Source organism: Staurois parvus, unplaced genomic scaffold (genome assembly GCF_062004578.1).
Source record: "Staurois parvus isolate SC_StPar_1 unplaced genomic scaffold, SC_StPar_1.0 ptg000565l, whole genome shotgun sequence".
Classification (NCBI taxonomy): Eukaryota; Metazoa; Chordata; class Amphibia; order Anura; family Ranidae; genus Staurois; species Staurois parvus.
In genome coordinates, this window is record NW_028318361.1 from 95,573 (window position 1) to 112,904 (window position 17,332).

General features: G+C 40.7%; 1 protein-coding gene across 1 annotated transcript; it reads right to left on the reverse strand.

Moving 5' to 3' along the window:
• Positions 1-819: 819 nt before the first annotated feature.
• Positions 820-15,712, reverse strand: LOC149450671 (pancreatic secretory granule membrane major glycoprotein GP2-like). Its single transcript, XM_089691611.1, has 10 exons — positions 15,515-15,712; positions 14,841-14,900; positions 13,856-13,957; positions 11,694-11,902; positions 9,530-9,684; positions 5,787-6,026; positions 3,612-3,765; positions 2,792-2,864; positions 2,497-2,535; positions 820-1,268 (listed from the first exon to the last, which is right to left on the reverse strand). The coding sequence occupies exons 2-10, from the start codon at positions 14,884-14,886 to the stop codon at positions 1,204-1,206; spliced, it is 1,083 nt and encodes a 360-aa protein (XP_089547737.1). The 5' UTR covers positions 14,887-14,900; positions 15,515-15,712; the 3' UTR covers positions 820-1,203.
• Between the last annotated feature and the right edge of the window lie 1,620 nt (positions 15,713-17,332).

Sequence of the window (17,332 nt, forward strand, 5' to 3'; positions counted from 1 at the left end):
GAGTATATAAAACACAGAGTGCAGGGGTCAGGAGTATATAACTCACAGAATACAGGGTCAGGAGTATATAACACACAGAGTACAGGGTCAGGAGTATATAACACACAGAGTGCAGGGGTCAGGAGTATATAACACACAGAGTACAGGGGTCAGGAGTATATAACACACAGAGTACAGGGGTCAGGAGTATATAATTCACAGAATATAGGGGACTGGAGTATACAACTCACAGAGTACAGGGTCAGGAGTATATAACACACAGAGTGCAGGGGTCAGGAGTATAAAACACACAGAGTGCAGGGGTCAGGAGTATATAACTCACAGAATACAGGGGTCAGGAGTATATAACACACAGAGTACAGGGTCAGGAGTATATAACACACAGAGTACAGGGTCAGGAGTATATAACACACAGAGTACAGGGGTCAGGAGTATATAACTCACAGAATACAGGGGTCAGGAGTATATAACTCACAGAATACAGGGGTCAGGAGTATATAACTCACAGAATACAGGGGACTGGAGTAAAAATGCACAGAATGTAGGGGTCAAGTAATATTGAGGCGAATGTAAATATGTATGTGTGAACATTTTTGAAAAGGTGTTGTTCTTTTTGTACTGGAAAATCAAATAAAAATTTTAATTAAAAAAAGAGGGGAAAATACCTGAAAAAAAAGAAAAATGCAACCACTAATCTAAGGGCCAGTGAGCTGTATATATTACATTTTGGGTTTTGGGGTTAGCTATGCCTTAGGAGGCACCTTTCCCTAACCATAGCACCTGCAATGACTGAATATAAATGCAAAGAAACACCTTGAATTACATTACTTTGCAGTTTATTATATGTAAAAGAACAGTAAAAAGTACAGGTTGTGCTCACCAGGGATACAAAATATCTAATATATTGTCCACTCCATTAACCATTCTTGCCGTACAATAAATACAACACAATAAATAGCTCAGATATAAAGCCGGCACCTCTAAGCCAAAAGAGCAGAATATCGGCACTGTACAAAATGAGTAATAATCAGGGCGCATAGCGGCGAGGTTATCCTAGGTAGCGTTATATATGATGCAGCCAATAGCATACACAGAAAATGAAATAGATACAAGATTCCTTCATAACTTCTCTCTGCCGAGAGCATTGGGGTTGACGTTACGACAAAGCCTCATGGTGCCCGGGATGGTTGGTTTTCGAAGACTTTACATCAGCTTCATCAGGATCCAGGAGGAGATCAGAGCAGACAAAGTCCAAGGCATGGAGAAACCTGGAACAACACAGAGAAGATATTAGGAATGGAGTGGGAAGGGTTGTCATCTTCCAAGGCAGGTGAGATGGGGGGAAATGGGAAATTGAACATATCTCTATGGAGGAGCTGAATATTTTTGTGGCCAGTAACAGGAATCTGCAAAGGCTGAGAAGGAGACAATATTTTTGCTGAGCATTTTTTAATGCAAGCAGTGTATCTAAATGTGATCTGGTATCAGCCTTTTGCAGTTCCTGTACAGCAGAGGTAGAATGTGAGAGCAGCACAGTGGCTAAGTGGTTAGCACTTCTGCCTAGCAGCACTGGGTTTGTTGGTTCGAATCCCAACCACAGCACTGCCTGCCTGGAGTTTGCATGGTCTCCCTGTGCCTGTGTTGATTTCCTCCAGGTACTCCAGTTTCCTCACACACTCCAAAGACACAATGGGAGGTAAATTGGCCCTAGTACAGTATGTGTATGTATGCCTGCAAGTTAGGGACCTTCGACTGTAAGCTCCTTGAGGGTGGGGACTGATATGAACGTATAATATATGTGTAAATTGGTGGTGCTATATCAGTACCTGCAATAAAATAATAAATTAAAGTGAGAAGAAGAAACAGCACGAGGATGGAGTACTAATCATGTGCTGCACGCAAAAGTATTTACAAGGAGCATGCGGATAGGAGGAGGGGTAGATGACCTAATCAGTGCGCTATTGCCCAATCAGCTGACTAGAGGTGGGGAGAGGACACCACTGTATTTGTAAGAGTGAAAATGGCGTCATCCTCATGGCTGTGCTGCGTGGCAGAGTTGTGCAAATCTCAGGAGCAGATAAACAGAAATACAAATCCGTTGGCAGGTACTATGGCTCCCGTATCTGTTATTCATCTGAAAATTTAGATTATTTCCTGGAATTCAGCTTTAACCTTTTTATGCTGGTGGCAGCTGGTGCTTTAAATGGGCCCTGATACCCAAAGGTTGATAGGAGGGTCACCTGATCACGCTGCACTGTGATTTGCTGCACAGTGCTGACATCATCCGGAGCCAATCCTACCAACTGCTGATTATTGGTAGTTGCCTGTGAGCTATTGGTGACAGCTCGGTCACAGTTCTGGGGGTGGGGCATATATGCAGGGGATGGATGTTGAGGTCCACCTGCCCTTCCCCCACATATAAAAGTGTTGTTGCTATAAATGGGTTGAACATGTTTAGTTACAACTCTTTAAACCTCAATGTAAGAGTTTACTTACCGCTAGCAGAACTGACATCTGTGTTGTAAGCGGAATCAGCTGCAAATAAAGAAAAAAATTCTGTTAATTGGAGACCTCAACCGGACTGAGACTCATTCTTCTGGATATATCGTATGATATTCACATTCACTGGAGGCTGAAATAATTGTGTTGTGTTCACCGTAGACGTTAAAGCATTTGTAATCCCCGACAATAAACCCAAACAATGGGTTGGTCTGGAGTTGGGCTTTAATATATGTGACTGAAGGAACACGGAAAATTACTGTAACAAAACTGTGAACCTGAGATGACTTACCTGCATCCAGATAGAGACTGACTTTTCCTGCAATGTTCTGGGAAACATCTGATCTGGATTTAGAGCCGCAGGTCTGTAAGGAAATAAAAGTAATTTAACAGAAATTCCAGACAAGTGAAATCGATGAAGGAACTGCAAAGTGTATCCAAGAAACACCACAGCTATGCTAAAGTCACAACGTCCCCTTCATGTTCCTTTATCGGTGTTATCCCCACAATGGAAACAGTGGAGGATGCGGGCGCAACAGGTTCTTCCATCACTCCAATGGTGAGATTTCCCTGGAATAGTTTGCATTTCCCCTCCACATTGGTTTCAGTCTCTCTAAGCCATATTCCCCAATCACCTATTTATTCTACATTGTATCGGGGCAGCATGGCACCATCAATTGTCTTTGTTAGGAATGAGCATGAAACCATCCATTGTCTTTCTTGATAATGAACAGGAAGCCATCAATCATCTTTGTTAGGGATGGACTTGGGTTTGAGCCAAACCCTAGCTCAACCCATGTTATGACTGCAGCAGATGGGCAGAACTGTGAATTCTGGTAAATACCCCCCAACAACAATAGATCCTACCCAGCAGCAATAGATCCCCCCAGTAACAATTGTCCTCCTTAGCAACAAAAGATCTCTACTTGCCCTTACAAACACTCCTTGCCCTTACAAACATTCTATGTTGAAGGTGCCAGAACTGCGTTTCCCTGCGTTACTGTTGAAGAAAAGCCCCAGTTCCTAACATGTGGGTATGGCTAATGAAGCCCTGACTGCTCCTTCAGGCACAGAGATCACAGAACATCCTCTATGTGTACGTTGAGTCTTACCGCACAATCATTAGTGCAGAGTTTAAGTTCAGCATAGAGAAAGACGGTGTTAGAACTGGTGATCTTGAAGACTTTCATAGGAAACCGAGCTTCAATGCCGACTCCATTGCTTTCCACTTTTAGCTGGTTAGAAGATATTTGGCTAGATGGGCACCTGGATACAGAAACCTTTCATCAGCTTTCAGTTACTGTAATCTATAGATTAGAACACAATACTGGTACATACTAATAGAGCTGATCAATATATGGGGTATGTTCAATATATAAATACTGTATCTATCTATCTATCTATCTATCTATCTATCTATCTATCTATCTATCTATCTATCTATTATCTATCTATCTATCTATCTATCTATCTATCTATCTATTATCTATCTATTATCTATCTATCTATTATCTATCGATCTATCTATCGATCTATCTATCTATCTATCTATCTATCTATCTATCTATCTATCTATCTATCGATATAGATATATAGATATACAGTATATATATTATAGATGGACAATACATGGCATGTCTTCGTTATTTTATATGTATGTTATAGCTGAACAATTCTAGGTATCTGTCTGTCTGTCTGTCTGTCTGTCTGTCTGTCTGTCTGTCTATCTATCTATCTATCTATCTATCATATCTATCTATCTATCTATCTATCTATCTATCTATCTATCTATCGATATAGATATATAGATATACAGTATATATTATAGATGGACAATACATGGCATGTCTTCGTTATTTTATATGTATGTTATAGCTGAACAATTCTAGGTATGTGTTCATTATATTGTTGCTGTTATTCAGAATGTAAGTCTTTAATTCACATTTTAATTGGTGGAGTCATTGTGCCGTACACAAAAAATGATTACATGAATACTGCTGCCAGACTCATCCACCTTACCAACCATTCAGTGTCCGCTACCCCTCTCTGCCAATCCCTCCACTGGCCTCCATTCAATGTCTGCTACCCCTCTCTGCCAATCCCTCCACTGGCTTCCATTCAATGTCCTCCATCCCTCTCTGCCAATCCCTCCACTGGCCTCCATTCAATGTCCTCCATCCCTCTCTGCCAATCCCTCCACTGGCCTCCATTCAATGTCTGCTACCCCTCTCTGCCAATCCCTCTACTGGTCTCCATTCAGTGTCCTCCACCCCTCTCTGCCAATCCCTTCACTGGCCTCCATTCAGTGTCCTCCATGCCAATCCCTCCACTGGCTTCCACTCACCCAATTAATAAAATTCAAAATACTAACAACAACTTACAAAGCTACGCATAACTCCGCCCTCAGATACATCACCAACCTGGTCTCAAAATATCAACCAAACCGCTCTCTTCGATCCTCCCAAGACCTTCTGCTCTCTAGTTCCTGTCTCGCCTCCTCCCATGCTCGCCTCCAGGACTTCTCCCATCTTGTGGAACTCCCTACCCCAATCTGTCTGGCTTTCTCCTAATCTACCCACCTTTAGACGATCCCTGAAAACATCTCTCTTAAAAGAAGCCTATCCTGCTTCTACCTAGTAAACCGCCATTTATTTCCTCCATCAGCTCCCCCCCCTCAGCTATTACCTTTTGTATCACTCAACCCTTCCTCTGTTTCCTCTTGTACCAAATTGTATTGTAACTGTAATGTCTTCCTTCATTTTGTAAAGCTCTGCGCCAACTGTTGGCGCTATATTAATCCTGTATAATAATAAATAATAATTATATGCTCCATGACCAGTATTTCTTCACACCTCAGACCTACTCACACCTACACGATTTTCTCCCTGATGTATTCTCCATTGAGACAAATGAAATACAGCAATTTGCATGTATTGCACTCTGCTTAATTGCAGCATGCTCCATTTTCCTCCAATGCGCTCCAACACATTGCTGTGACCTGGACTTGTAATAAACAACGGATTGTCAATGCATTGGGCCTGCCTTGAGCAAAGGAACCCATCGATTGTGGTGTGAATGAGCCCTTCAATGGAAAACATACTGTATCAAGCAAAAATAAATGTTAATTATGTCACTTTAATAAGTTGTTTGACCAGATTATTTCAGAGCTTCTTGTCAACACTACAGCAACCTACCTCCTAATATGATATCTTTTTCTGGACATTTAGTGAATTATTTCTGTAGTCAAAGATGACATAGAATTGCTAACCTGTGTGCTGTGTACTTACCCGTCCTTAAGAAGATAGTATTTGATGGTGCTTGAGTTGGTAGGAGAGGCATAAAGATTCACCACTGAGAGATTGAAGCTGCTGGCATCCAGATCCGGTACTTTCACAGAAAGGTAAATAGTATCTTCCACAGTCAGGGTGTCATCTTCTGAGAGAAGGGTCGTATATGTGCTTTCTTTAAAGGCTGCTATTACAGCTGTATAACTTGCATTTGCTGTAGGTCCATTTATTACTGAGTTCCTGGAAAATAGACACAAGACAAAGGTCACCTACCAAGAAACCCTTGTAGGTATGTGGCCATGCGTCTATGTTATCACACAGAGAACTGACATTATTTGCAATGAGGATAAAGAACAAACCTATTAGCTATTTCCTTTAGCTCTGTGTATTCTGATGGAAGCCATGAATCTGATATATAATTAAAAAAGCACCAGAATGGTGTTAAAATGAATGTTTATAAAACAAACAAAATAAAAATACTTTGAAAGAGAAATATTCCAAAAAAATTGTTTTTCCGTACATCTCTTGTGGGGCACAGGAGTGCACTTACTTACTCTTCTGTGACCCAGATTGCCCGCTATCATCTGACATGGCAGAGCCTCTACAGGCTGTGGAAGGATCCCAACAGAATTGTCAGGATCCATTTGACTGTCTGATTGACAGCTGGATCTGCCTCTCAGCATATGAATGAGAGCTGGAGCCAGCTGCACCCACCCCCTCCCCTGACCAATGCTTCTGTGAGTGCTGGAGGAGCACTGACTAGTCTCCACTTGCAGAAGACTGAGAACTGGGCAGTAAGTAGTCATGTGATTGCTCACATCTCAGTCTTACAGCCAATATGCAGAAACACACCAATTACACCATTATGGTAGCATACAGATGAGTATCAAAGAAACAGAATCAGCGCTCAAATCTTCATGCTGACTAGGGGTCCTGTGACTGTCATTCACTGAGGTGCAGCCCTTGGAAGATCGGGAAATCTTGGTACTGGTTAAAAAAAGCAAAAACATGGCGCACTCTCTTCGTGCATTACCGTGGTGAAACACGAGCTTATTAAGATGCATAAAAGTGCATAGTCAAAAACCAAAGGAGAGCTCTGAAGAAGGGAGTACATCTCCCGAAACGCGTCAGACTACCTCATCAAGGGTCTCCCGTCATTTGGGACCGTCACCACTGACTCTTTGTCTCTGTTTTTATCTCCTTTGGTTTGTGAGTATGTACATTTATGCATTTTAATAAACTCGTGTTTCACCACGGTAATGCATGAAGAGAGTGTGCCCTGTTTTTGCTTTTCTTCATTCGTACTGACGAGTATGTGCTAACATTTGGAGGTAAAGTTGATCCAGGGTTGATCCAGGGAATATTTGATTGCCTCGCGGGGGATCAGGAAGGAATTTTTTCCCTTGCAGGAGCAAATTGGATCGTGCTTTGCTGGGTTTTTTGCCTTCCTCTGGATCAACTGTGAACTCTTTTTTTATGGTTGAACTGGATGGACTTTTGTCTTCTTTCAGCCAGACTAACTATGTAACTATGTATGTTGATTATTTTTTTAAATCCAGAAATCTAGAAGAAACGAACCTGCAATATAAGAGCTTTTATATTCACCTGTCAGCCCATGCCTTCTACATTTCCTCCATTCCTGTGCTCTAACCTCCACCAGACTCTTCAATATTCAACATTTCTGAAAGAGTGCCTCTGTCTTCCATTGCATGCCATGGTTCCTTCTTGGACCCCGATGTCCCTACAGGACTCAGCAGTGTTGTAAGGTGAGGAGGAAGGAACACACAATGTGGCAGGGGACCCTGAGGAACACTGAATGCCAAAGAGTCTTGTGGAGGCTTTAGAACTGAAGCAGAAGGAAGGTAGCAGACACAGGCCATGAAAACTCTTCTATTGCAGAGACATTTCTTCTAAATATTTGCCAGGGTTGCTGGAAAACACTTCGCTAAGATGGCTTACACCCATGTGTCCTCAGAGAGTTGAGCTCAGTTAGCTAGCTTTTCCTTATAATTTATCAAGGCTTGGTGCAAGAGGTTTACCCAACGTTTAACCTATTATTGTTAATAAAGAGTTCATGTATATTTTTCTATAAGATCTTCTGTTGTGGAATCTTTATGATTGTGTAATGCAGACATGTTAGACAACCTTATGAGATTTTATTTTAGAATATATATATATATATCTATTATCTATCTATATAGATATATATATATATATATATAGATAGATAATAGATAGATAGATAGATAGATAGATAGATAGATAGATAGATAGATAATAGATAGATAGATAGATAGATAGATAGATAGATAGATAGATAAATAGATAGATAGATAGATAGATAGATAGATAGATAGATAGATAGATAATAGATAGATAGATAATAGATAGATAGATAATAGATAGATAGATAGATAGATAGATAGATAGATAGATAGATAGATAATAGATAGATAGATAGATAGATAGATAGATAATAGATAGATAGATAGATAGATAGATAGATAGATAATAGATAGATAGATAGATAGATAGATAATAGATAGATAGATAATAGATAATAGATAGATAGATAGATAGATAGATAGATAGATAATAGATAGATAGATAGATAGATAGATAGATAGATAGATAGATAGATAGGTAGATAGATAGATAGATAGATAGATAGATAGATAGATAGATAGATAATAGATAGATAGATAGATAGATAGATAGATAGATAGATAGATAGATAATAGATAGATAGATAGATAGATAATAGATAGATAGATAGATAATAGATAGATAGATAGATAGATAGATAGATAGATAATAGATAGATAGATAGATAGATAGATAGATAGATAGATAGATAGATAATAGATGATAGATAGATAGATAGATAGATAGATAGATAGATAGATAGATAGATAGATAGATAATAGATAGATAGATAGATAGATAGATAGATAGATAATAGATAGATAGATAATAGATAGATAGATAATAGATAGATAGATAGATAATAGATAGATAATAGATAGATAGATAATAGATAGATAATAGATAGATAGACACACCCATGTATCCTTAGAGAGTTGAGCTCAGTTATATCTAAGCTTTTGTTTCTAAGTTATTGAGGCCGATGTAGTGCCTTTGTTTAAAAAGGGATTAAAGTCTTCAACCAGTAACTACACACCTGTAAGTTTACCATCTACTGTAAGGAAGACACTTGAAGGTTTGCTTAAAGTGGAGCTCCACCCCAAAGAGGAAGTTCCACTTTAATGCTTTGTCCCTCTCTCCCCTTTAAGGATTGGCTTCTTTGGGGAGCGGGTACCCAAATTTGACAGGTACCCACTCCCACTTCCGCTGCGATCACCTAGGTGATTGGAAGCGGAAGTTATCCTCCCCCCTCCCTCCCCATAGTCTGCTGGGGCACATGACAGGTCCATGAAGACTACGGGGCCATTCACAAAGAGCAGCACTTCTCGCTCATGCACAGTTGAGACCCCGGCTGTGAAGCCACAAGCTGTCACAGCCAGGTGCCCACACTGAAGATGCCGGCAGCAGGGAGAGAAGAAGGCTGGTGAAACCAGCCGTGGTGAGGGCACCACTGGACTGAGGGACAGGTAAGTGTCTGTATTTTTTTTTCAACTGAAACTCCGCTTTAAGGACCTCATACAAGAGTATATGATGGAATCCAATGTCATAAGAGATGGCCAACATAGATTTCTGAAAGACCAACAATGTGTAATAATTACCCAAGTATTGGGCGAAGGGTCACATTAAGCTTGATATTCATATACAGCGGGTAAGAGCAGGAGACATTCATAACAGCATCATTTGTTGTTCGGATCGGATCCGTTTTGGCAAAAATATTCAGCTGATTTGTGTATATGATATCAGTTTTATTTACCTGTAGAGAGAGGAAGCACATAAGTCATTAGACGAGGTCAGAAAACTCCCCGCCATACAGTGATCTGCACATTTACAGATAGTTACTATTAATGTCAGAGTATTCCCTGACAAGTCAAAAAGGTCGCCTCCAGTTTTGTTAAAGCAGAACTCCGGCCAAAAATAAATACCCCGCCTTCTACCGTGATCCCCGGGACCCTTTTTCCTTTTCTTTAAGTTTTTCTTTCTTCTCATCTACTCTTCTTTTTCATTCTGTACTTGAGCTGAATATAATTTTTTTTTGGAACCTGAAGCGTTTTCTATAATCGCTGGACCCATTTTGGACCCAAAGGATTGGTGTATCCTCACTCCTCTCATGGGGTTACACATAATGCTTTGTATGCTGTCTTCATGTTTACTTACGGATTCATGAGAACCTAATGGACTTTTTAGGCACATAAACTCCGTACACAAAGAACAAAAACAATGTTGCTTTATAAATATTGCACATCTAAAATGTATCTTGCATATATTTAAAATTGCATTGCACAATAGGAACACAGCATGTCCCCCCTCCCCCCCCCACCAACCAAACATTACAAACTGATTCCAAAGGACATTGGATGGAGATGGTGGATACAGTTTACTTCTTTCAGAGGGTGGGGAATATCCAAGCTGTGTGGAAAACGCTTGGGACGTGGCTCTATGACATTTTCCAGGGTGTGACCTTCTACCACCCAATGGTCGCCCCCATTTTCTCCTTTTCTACTGATGAATCCGAGATCTTCATATGCTAATCAATACTGCACTTTGTTATGTATCTGATCATTTCATTACACATTGTAATCACATTTCTTGTTTGCTTCTGTAACTCAGTGCATTTATTATGCTTTATGTTACCTAGAGGAGCTGTATGTTTATTCCTCTTCACTGTTATTTCTATCCTTGGATTCATCTGATGACTTGATACTATCAATAAACTCCATTGTAAAAAATAATAAATAAATACCCCAAAGATAAAATAACAAAATACATGCAAAATGCAACTTCAGTTCAGTGATTCCCTTTGCTGTATTTTTTTTTTTTTGCCAATTTATATGCTCACTCTGACAGCCAGTGTCAACCCACTTTCTCTGAGCCCAGGTCCCCCTTGGACCCCACACCCCCAGCCTGTGACTGTACAGTAATAAGAGAAGCAGATGACTGATGAGCTCATCTCTTTGTCACTCTGATCTCCCCTCCTATCAACATAATCTATGTCAGCACATGAACTAACTAGCTACTTGTGCTGCTTCTCTTTCTCCCAGTTGAACAGGGACTGCATGAGGCTGAAATTAGATCACACAGAGGTACTTATACTGACTGTATTGAAAAAATACATTTAATGATGCAAATAAATACAGAGCTGTGTTATTTGTGTCTTTTATATCTGCCTGGAATTCAGCTCATCCTTTTGGATGTCTCTTTTAACTAGCCAGCTGCTAAAGAGACATCCATGTATGTGGGCCCCCAGCTGGGGCTGTGCGCGTCTTTGCAAACACACAGCGCCCAGCAAGCCACGCCCCTGCTCCCTCCTCCCATGCAGATGCAGAAGCCAAACACACCCCTTCCCTCACTATCTCCTCTACAAACAGGAAGTTCGGGGAAGGGTGCAGACTTGGAGGACCCGGTGGAAATGACCAGGGACACCAGGTATGTATATGAGCGGGGCGGGTGTAACTTCATCAGGACATTGGGGTAACAAAAAAATTCTTAGGCTTTAATGCAATTTTAGCATGTTCTGTCGAGCCTGGGGCATATAACAAACGTTTTGGTTTTTCAATTTCTTTTCTTAGAAGACTAAGTAGCAGAAAATACATAGAAGATAAAACATTCTTCTGAGAACAAAGACAAAAAAAACATGACAAGGGTTCTAAGTTCTCTGTTCCATTAACATCCTAAAACAGAACATTTTTGTCCATACATAATTTAATGTATCTGGTTTTTCTTCTCTGGTATAGCAAACAGTCAGACCGTGTCAGGAGAACTTACCTCAGTATACGTGTTACAGTCGTATTTTGTCAATGGACGATGAATGGTCATCTGCGATATTCCATCCACAACCTCACTTACTGCCCAACACTCGGGGTTGGTGCTGTTCAGCCTTATATCAGACGAATTATAACCATGTGCTTCCAACCAACATTTTGGCACTTGTATATTGAAATGTCCTCCATTACAAGTCAAATTTGGAAAGCTTCCTGTAAAAAGAATAAATTCATTCAGGATTTATGAGATGAGAAGGTGACGGTGACATACTTGATGTACATTATACACTATAGGGGGTTTCTATATATACCCACTTTAGGGTGGCAGGAGTGACCAGGGACTGGGGAGAAAGCAGCCAGGGTCAGAGTTAAAGCCAAATTAAATTTCCAGTTTACATACAGTACAGACTGTTCGTAGTCAGTGTACCCCCTTTCCATACATTGGTGGTCAGTGTAGTGCCAATCAGGGCTTTTTTTCAGTGGGAACGTGGGGGAACGCCATTCCGGCACCTCCAGCACTGAGTATATGTAATGGCAAGGGGTGCTGGGGTGTGCTGGTGGGTTTAATAATGCTGGCTGCTGGGTGGTCTATTGTTGTTGGTGGGGGATCTATTGTTGCTGGGGGGAGTCAATTGTTGCTGGGCATAATCTATTGTTGAGAGGGATCTACTGTTGCTGGCTGCTTGTGATCTATTGTTGCTGGAAGACATCTATTTTGAGTGTCTGTCAATTTTTGCTGGGGAGATCTACTGTTGCTGGTGGGGATCTATTGTTGCTGGGGAGTCCATTTCTTTCTGGAAGGCATCTGCTGTTGAATTAGGGGTCTACTAAGGTGGTCAGTGTAATGTCTCCTTACATTGGTGGTCGTTGTAGAGCCCCCTTACATTGGTGGTCAGTGTAGTGCTGCTTACATTGATGGTCAGTGTAGTTCCTCCCCCCCTACGTTGGTGGTCAGTGTAGTGTCCCCTTACATTGATGGTCAGTGTATTGCCTCCTTACATCGGTGGTCAGTGTAGTGCCCCCGTATACTGATGGTCAGTGTAGTGCGTGCTTGCATTGGTGGTTTGTGTAGTGCCCCCTTACATTGGTGGTCAGTGTAGTGCCTCCTTACATTGGTGGTCAGTGTAGTGTCCCCTTACATTGGTGGTCAGTGTAGTGCCTCCTTACATTGGTGGTTAGTGTAGTGCCTCCTTACATTGGTGGTTTGTGTAGTGCCTCCTTACATTGGTGGTTAGTGTAGTGCCTCCTTACATTGGTGGTCAGTGTAGTGCCTCCTTACATTGGTGGTTAGTGTAGTGTTCCCCTTACATTGGTGGTCAGTGTAGTGCCCCCTTACATTGGAGGTTAGTGTAGTGTTCCCCTTACATTGGTGGTTAGTGTAGTGTTCTACTTACATTGGCGGTCAGTGTAGTGCCCCCTTACATTGGTGGTTAGTGCCCACCTACATTGGTGGTTTGTTTAGTGCCTCCTTACATTGGTGTTTAGTGTAGTGTTCTACTTACATTGGCGGTCAGTGTAGTGCCCCCTTACATTGGTGGTTAGTGTAGTGCCCCCTTACATTGGTGGTTAGTGTAGTGCCCCCTTACATTGGTGTTTAGTGTAGTGTCCTTTTTCATTGGTGGTCAGTAGAGCTTAGGGTTCTGTCTGAACAAGTCAATACCTTGGCTTTTCAGGCATTTGGATCCCAGTGTTGGTCATGTCCATAGATGGTCATTGATGTCTCCAGGGAGACCCCACCTTTTGTATTTATCATCTATCCCCCACCAGATCTGTCATTCAGTGGGAGTGAAGGAACAAGAGCAGACTTATCAGAGGCAGAGTTTGCTCAAGGAACCCCACAATTCCACAGAACTCGGGTTCAGAAAGTCTGGTATAGCCTGGCACACTGGAGTCCTTCAGAAGCTGAAGGAATTTCCCAAGCCACAAATCTGGGTGCAAACAGTGATTGTTTCTTTGGGAACAAAGCCGACTTCAGTTGGGTCTTGCTATGGTCTCCACTCCTGACTCCATATTACGCACAGCAATCCCAGTTTGTATGTTTATCTGCAGACAGTCAGATTATTCCTGTACTATCCACCACTCTAATGTTCAGGAAGTCAATGTTTCATAAATTCAATATTTGATTTTAAAAGGCTCCCATTCTGACCATATTATATCATACCATACCTGAGTTTGTATAGAAAGTTGCATTGCACATGCAGGCAGTATTATTGTTACAGATCTCATCAGGATTACAGGTATCACTTCCACAGGGTACAGACACAGCCACTGGAGAGACAGAAAAACATTAAAGTGCGCCCCGTGTTCCTGTGTGGAAGTCTAAACAGGTCTCATATCAAGCTACTATGTGACACAAGGATCACAACAGTTCAAATAAATCAGCGATAATGTCTAGTTTGTTTCAAAGTTCTCCACAGCAATCCAATGATTGTCCAACCGCTGCAACTTGTATCCGAGTGTTCCAATATACAAACGTCTACCAAAAGTGTTACAATTCATAAACAAAGTGCTCCACAACCCTCTTCCCTGCGTTGTAGTCACCCGTGTTCCTGAATAAGGCGAAGTTCACATATACGAAGGTGCCGGAATTTGTGTAAATCACACGCATTCCTGCACCCTCAGGCAAACCACGCTGATATTCAGCAGATATGCGGGGCTGCCATTCATTCCTAATCTGTTTTGTTATCTGTTGATCCTGCCAGAAATCCAATGCTCTCCTGTGGACTCTGCAGTCTTATCTCATACAGGTTATCAGTCCTGTCAGGTCAGTTTATTGCCCCTTCCTCCTATCTTACACAGATGAGGAAAGGGGGAAGGATTTTGTAGTCCTATGGCACTGCTTGTTCATAGATACAATATGGAGAGTGGGCGATGTCACAGGAAGGCTGGCAGGATCACCAAGTGAAAACATGCGGAAAAAAAGTCTAAAAAATAAAAAACTAATGCAGCCACCACTAAGAACCAGCAAGCTGCAATATATTACATTATTATTCTCGGGTTTAGATACATTTAAATTACAGAATTTATCTCCCTCACTTTTTCTCTGTCCATCTGCCCTTCCCCAATTGTGCCATCTAATTTCTGGGAACTATCGCTGTCTCTGTATTCCAGATGTGTTATTACAGGAGAAAAGGACATCAACTTCACTCACCCGCCATGGCAGCGCACAATACAGAGAGCAGCAGTGTTGTCTTCATGGTTATCAGGGACCCTGGAAAATACATCCAGTATGAGCAACCAAATTCTGTTTGTGATTTAGCAAAAATTAGAAAAAAAAAGAAAGAAAGAAAAAAGTCCTGCAGAGTTTTGCATTATTTTATATATAGTTTTATACAGTAAAACCCAAAATAAATACAAAGGGAAAAAAATGTCCATATATGTTACAATATTTATTATTTTCATTGACTATGTAACATACTAGATTTACCAATATTTTAACAGAAAAAGGTTATATATATATATATATATATATATATATATATATATATATATATATTTCTAATTAGAAATATACAATAACATTTAAACCTATAAAGTAATACAATAAAACCCAAAAAAACCCTAAATAAATACAATGAAAAACACAAATAACAAATATCCATATAATAATAATAAAAATTATCATTTATAATATGAAATAAAGAATAAGATTCAAACCTGTAGAGCAATGCAGTAAAACACAAAGTAAAACAAAATAAATACAAAGAAAAAAAACATTCATATATGTTACAATATGCATTAGTTTTATTTACTAGGAATAAATAAGATTCAAACCATTAGAGAAATGCAGTAAGCTCTGGTTCACACTGAATGTTACTTACTAACCGATAAATGTGGTTTTCAAATGTCCCAGGTCTTTGAGAAACTTCCAGCAACTTAATGATCTTCCAACAAGTGCGCAAAGTTTGTTCACAGTTAAGCTTTGCTACCTTTAGGAGAGGTAGTTGGATGTTGGAGGGGATCTGTGGACAATTACTGATCTCTCAGCTTCTTATATACTCATTGGTCCAGATGGAATGCTATATGTCTACCTTTGCGAAGAACGTAGAAGGTGGAGGTCAGGTGACATTAAAGTAAATGGGCCTCACCCAGACAGGACTTAGCCCCGAGCTGTCACAGTTTATCTTTAAAGCAATTCTGATTGGCTGATGTATTTTTCTGGAGGCATTTCATGCATATAGCTGGTATGAAACGTCAGCCAGTTCTACTACAAAAGTAAACTTTCAACATTTTAAATATTTGTTTAAAACACAATTTTGGACACTTTTTTTTTTCCATTTTGGTCCAAAAATCTATTATTGACAAACTATAAAGGCAATAAACCTTAGGAAGGAACTTCTCTTAATTTTTGCCTTTTAGTCTTTACAAAACAGAAGATCAGGCTTTTGAGGTAACAAACCCCAACAAAAGGTATAAACAAACCCATTTTATTGTACAACAAATATATTTAAAGTCACATAAGATCATATACGAAGGACTGACTATACTGATGGTGCTAGACTTCCATATACTGCATCCCACATACCACCTAAAGATGGTTAGATTTACTATGATACACAAATGTGTCACAATGTAGCTATTTCTCTATCATAGTGCTGATGATCTAGTGCAGTGGTCAGCAAGTCGCGGCTCGCAAGCCACATGCGGCTCTTTACACATTTTAATGCGGCTCTTCTGTGTGCTGGGCGCCCGCTCCCCTCCCTCCTCTCGGGCGGCCGCCCCAAAAGTCAGGACTCTGCAGCTAGCCCAACAATGGGCAAACTACGGCCCGGCGGACCTTTTAATCCCGTGGAGCGTGGCAAACATTGGCTGTCAGGATGTAGGCGGGGCAGCGTGACGAACTCCTCTCACAGTCTGCCCTGAAGACCGGAACGGCGCGGGAACATGGCGAGAGGAACGCGCGGAGCAAAGGTAAGTGAATTGACACAATATGGGGAATGAATTACTATAGGGGGGATGAATTACTATAGGGGGGGATGAATTACTATGGGGGATGAATTACTATATGGGGGATGAATTACTATGGGGGATGAATTACTATATGGGGGATGAATTACTATATGGGGGATGTATTACTATGGGGGATGAATTACTATGGGGATGAATTACTATGGGGGATGAATTACTATGGGGGGATGAATTACTATGGGGGATGAATTACTATGGGGGATGAATTACTATATGGGGGATGAATTACTATGGGGGATGAATTACTATATGGGGGATGAATTACTATATGGGGGATGAATTACTATGTGGGGGATGAATTACTATATGGGGATGAATTACTATGGGGGATGAATTACTATATGGGGGATGAATTACTATGGGGGATGAATTACTATATGGGGGATGAATTACTATATGGGGGATGAATTACTATGGGGGATGAATTACTATGGGGGATGAATTACTATATGGGGGATGAATTACTATGGGGGATGAATTACTATATGGGGGATGTATTTTCAGTTTTAAAAATGTGGCTCTCAAAATAAATTTCAATCGTGGTTTTGGCGAGATTTGGCTCAGTTGAAAAAAAAGGTTGCCCACCACTGATCTAGTGGAATGGGACAACTCAACATATTTCACAAGAATTACTTTCTCGGGAGTGTATTGGCAGTGTATGCATGGTGATTGCTT

Coding starts and splice junctions, on each gene's coding strand:
- LOC149450671 (XM_089691611.1), bottom strand. CDS start 14,886: ATGAAGACAACACTGCTGCTCTCTGTATTGTGCGCTGCCATGGCGG. Junction 9,685..11,693: donor ACTGTAACACGTATACTGAG/GTAAGTTCTCCT, acceptor CTCTCTCTACAG/GTAAATAAAACTGATATCAT. Junction 6,027..9,529: donor ACCCTTCGCCCAATACTTGG/GTAATTATTACA, acceptor TCTATTTTCCAG/GAACTCAGTAATAAATGGAC.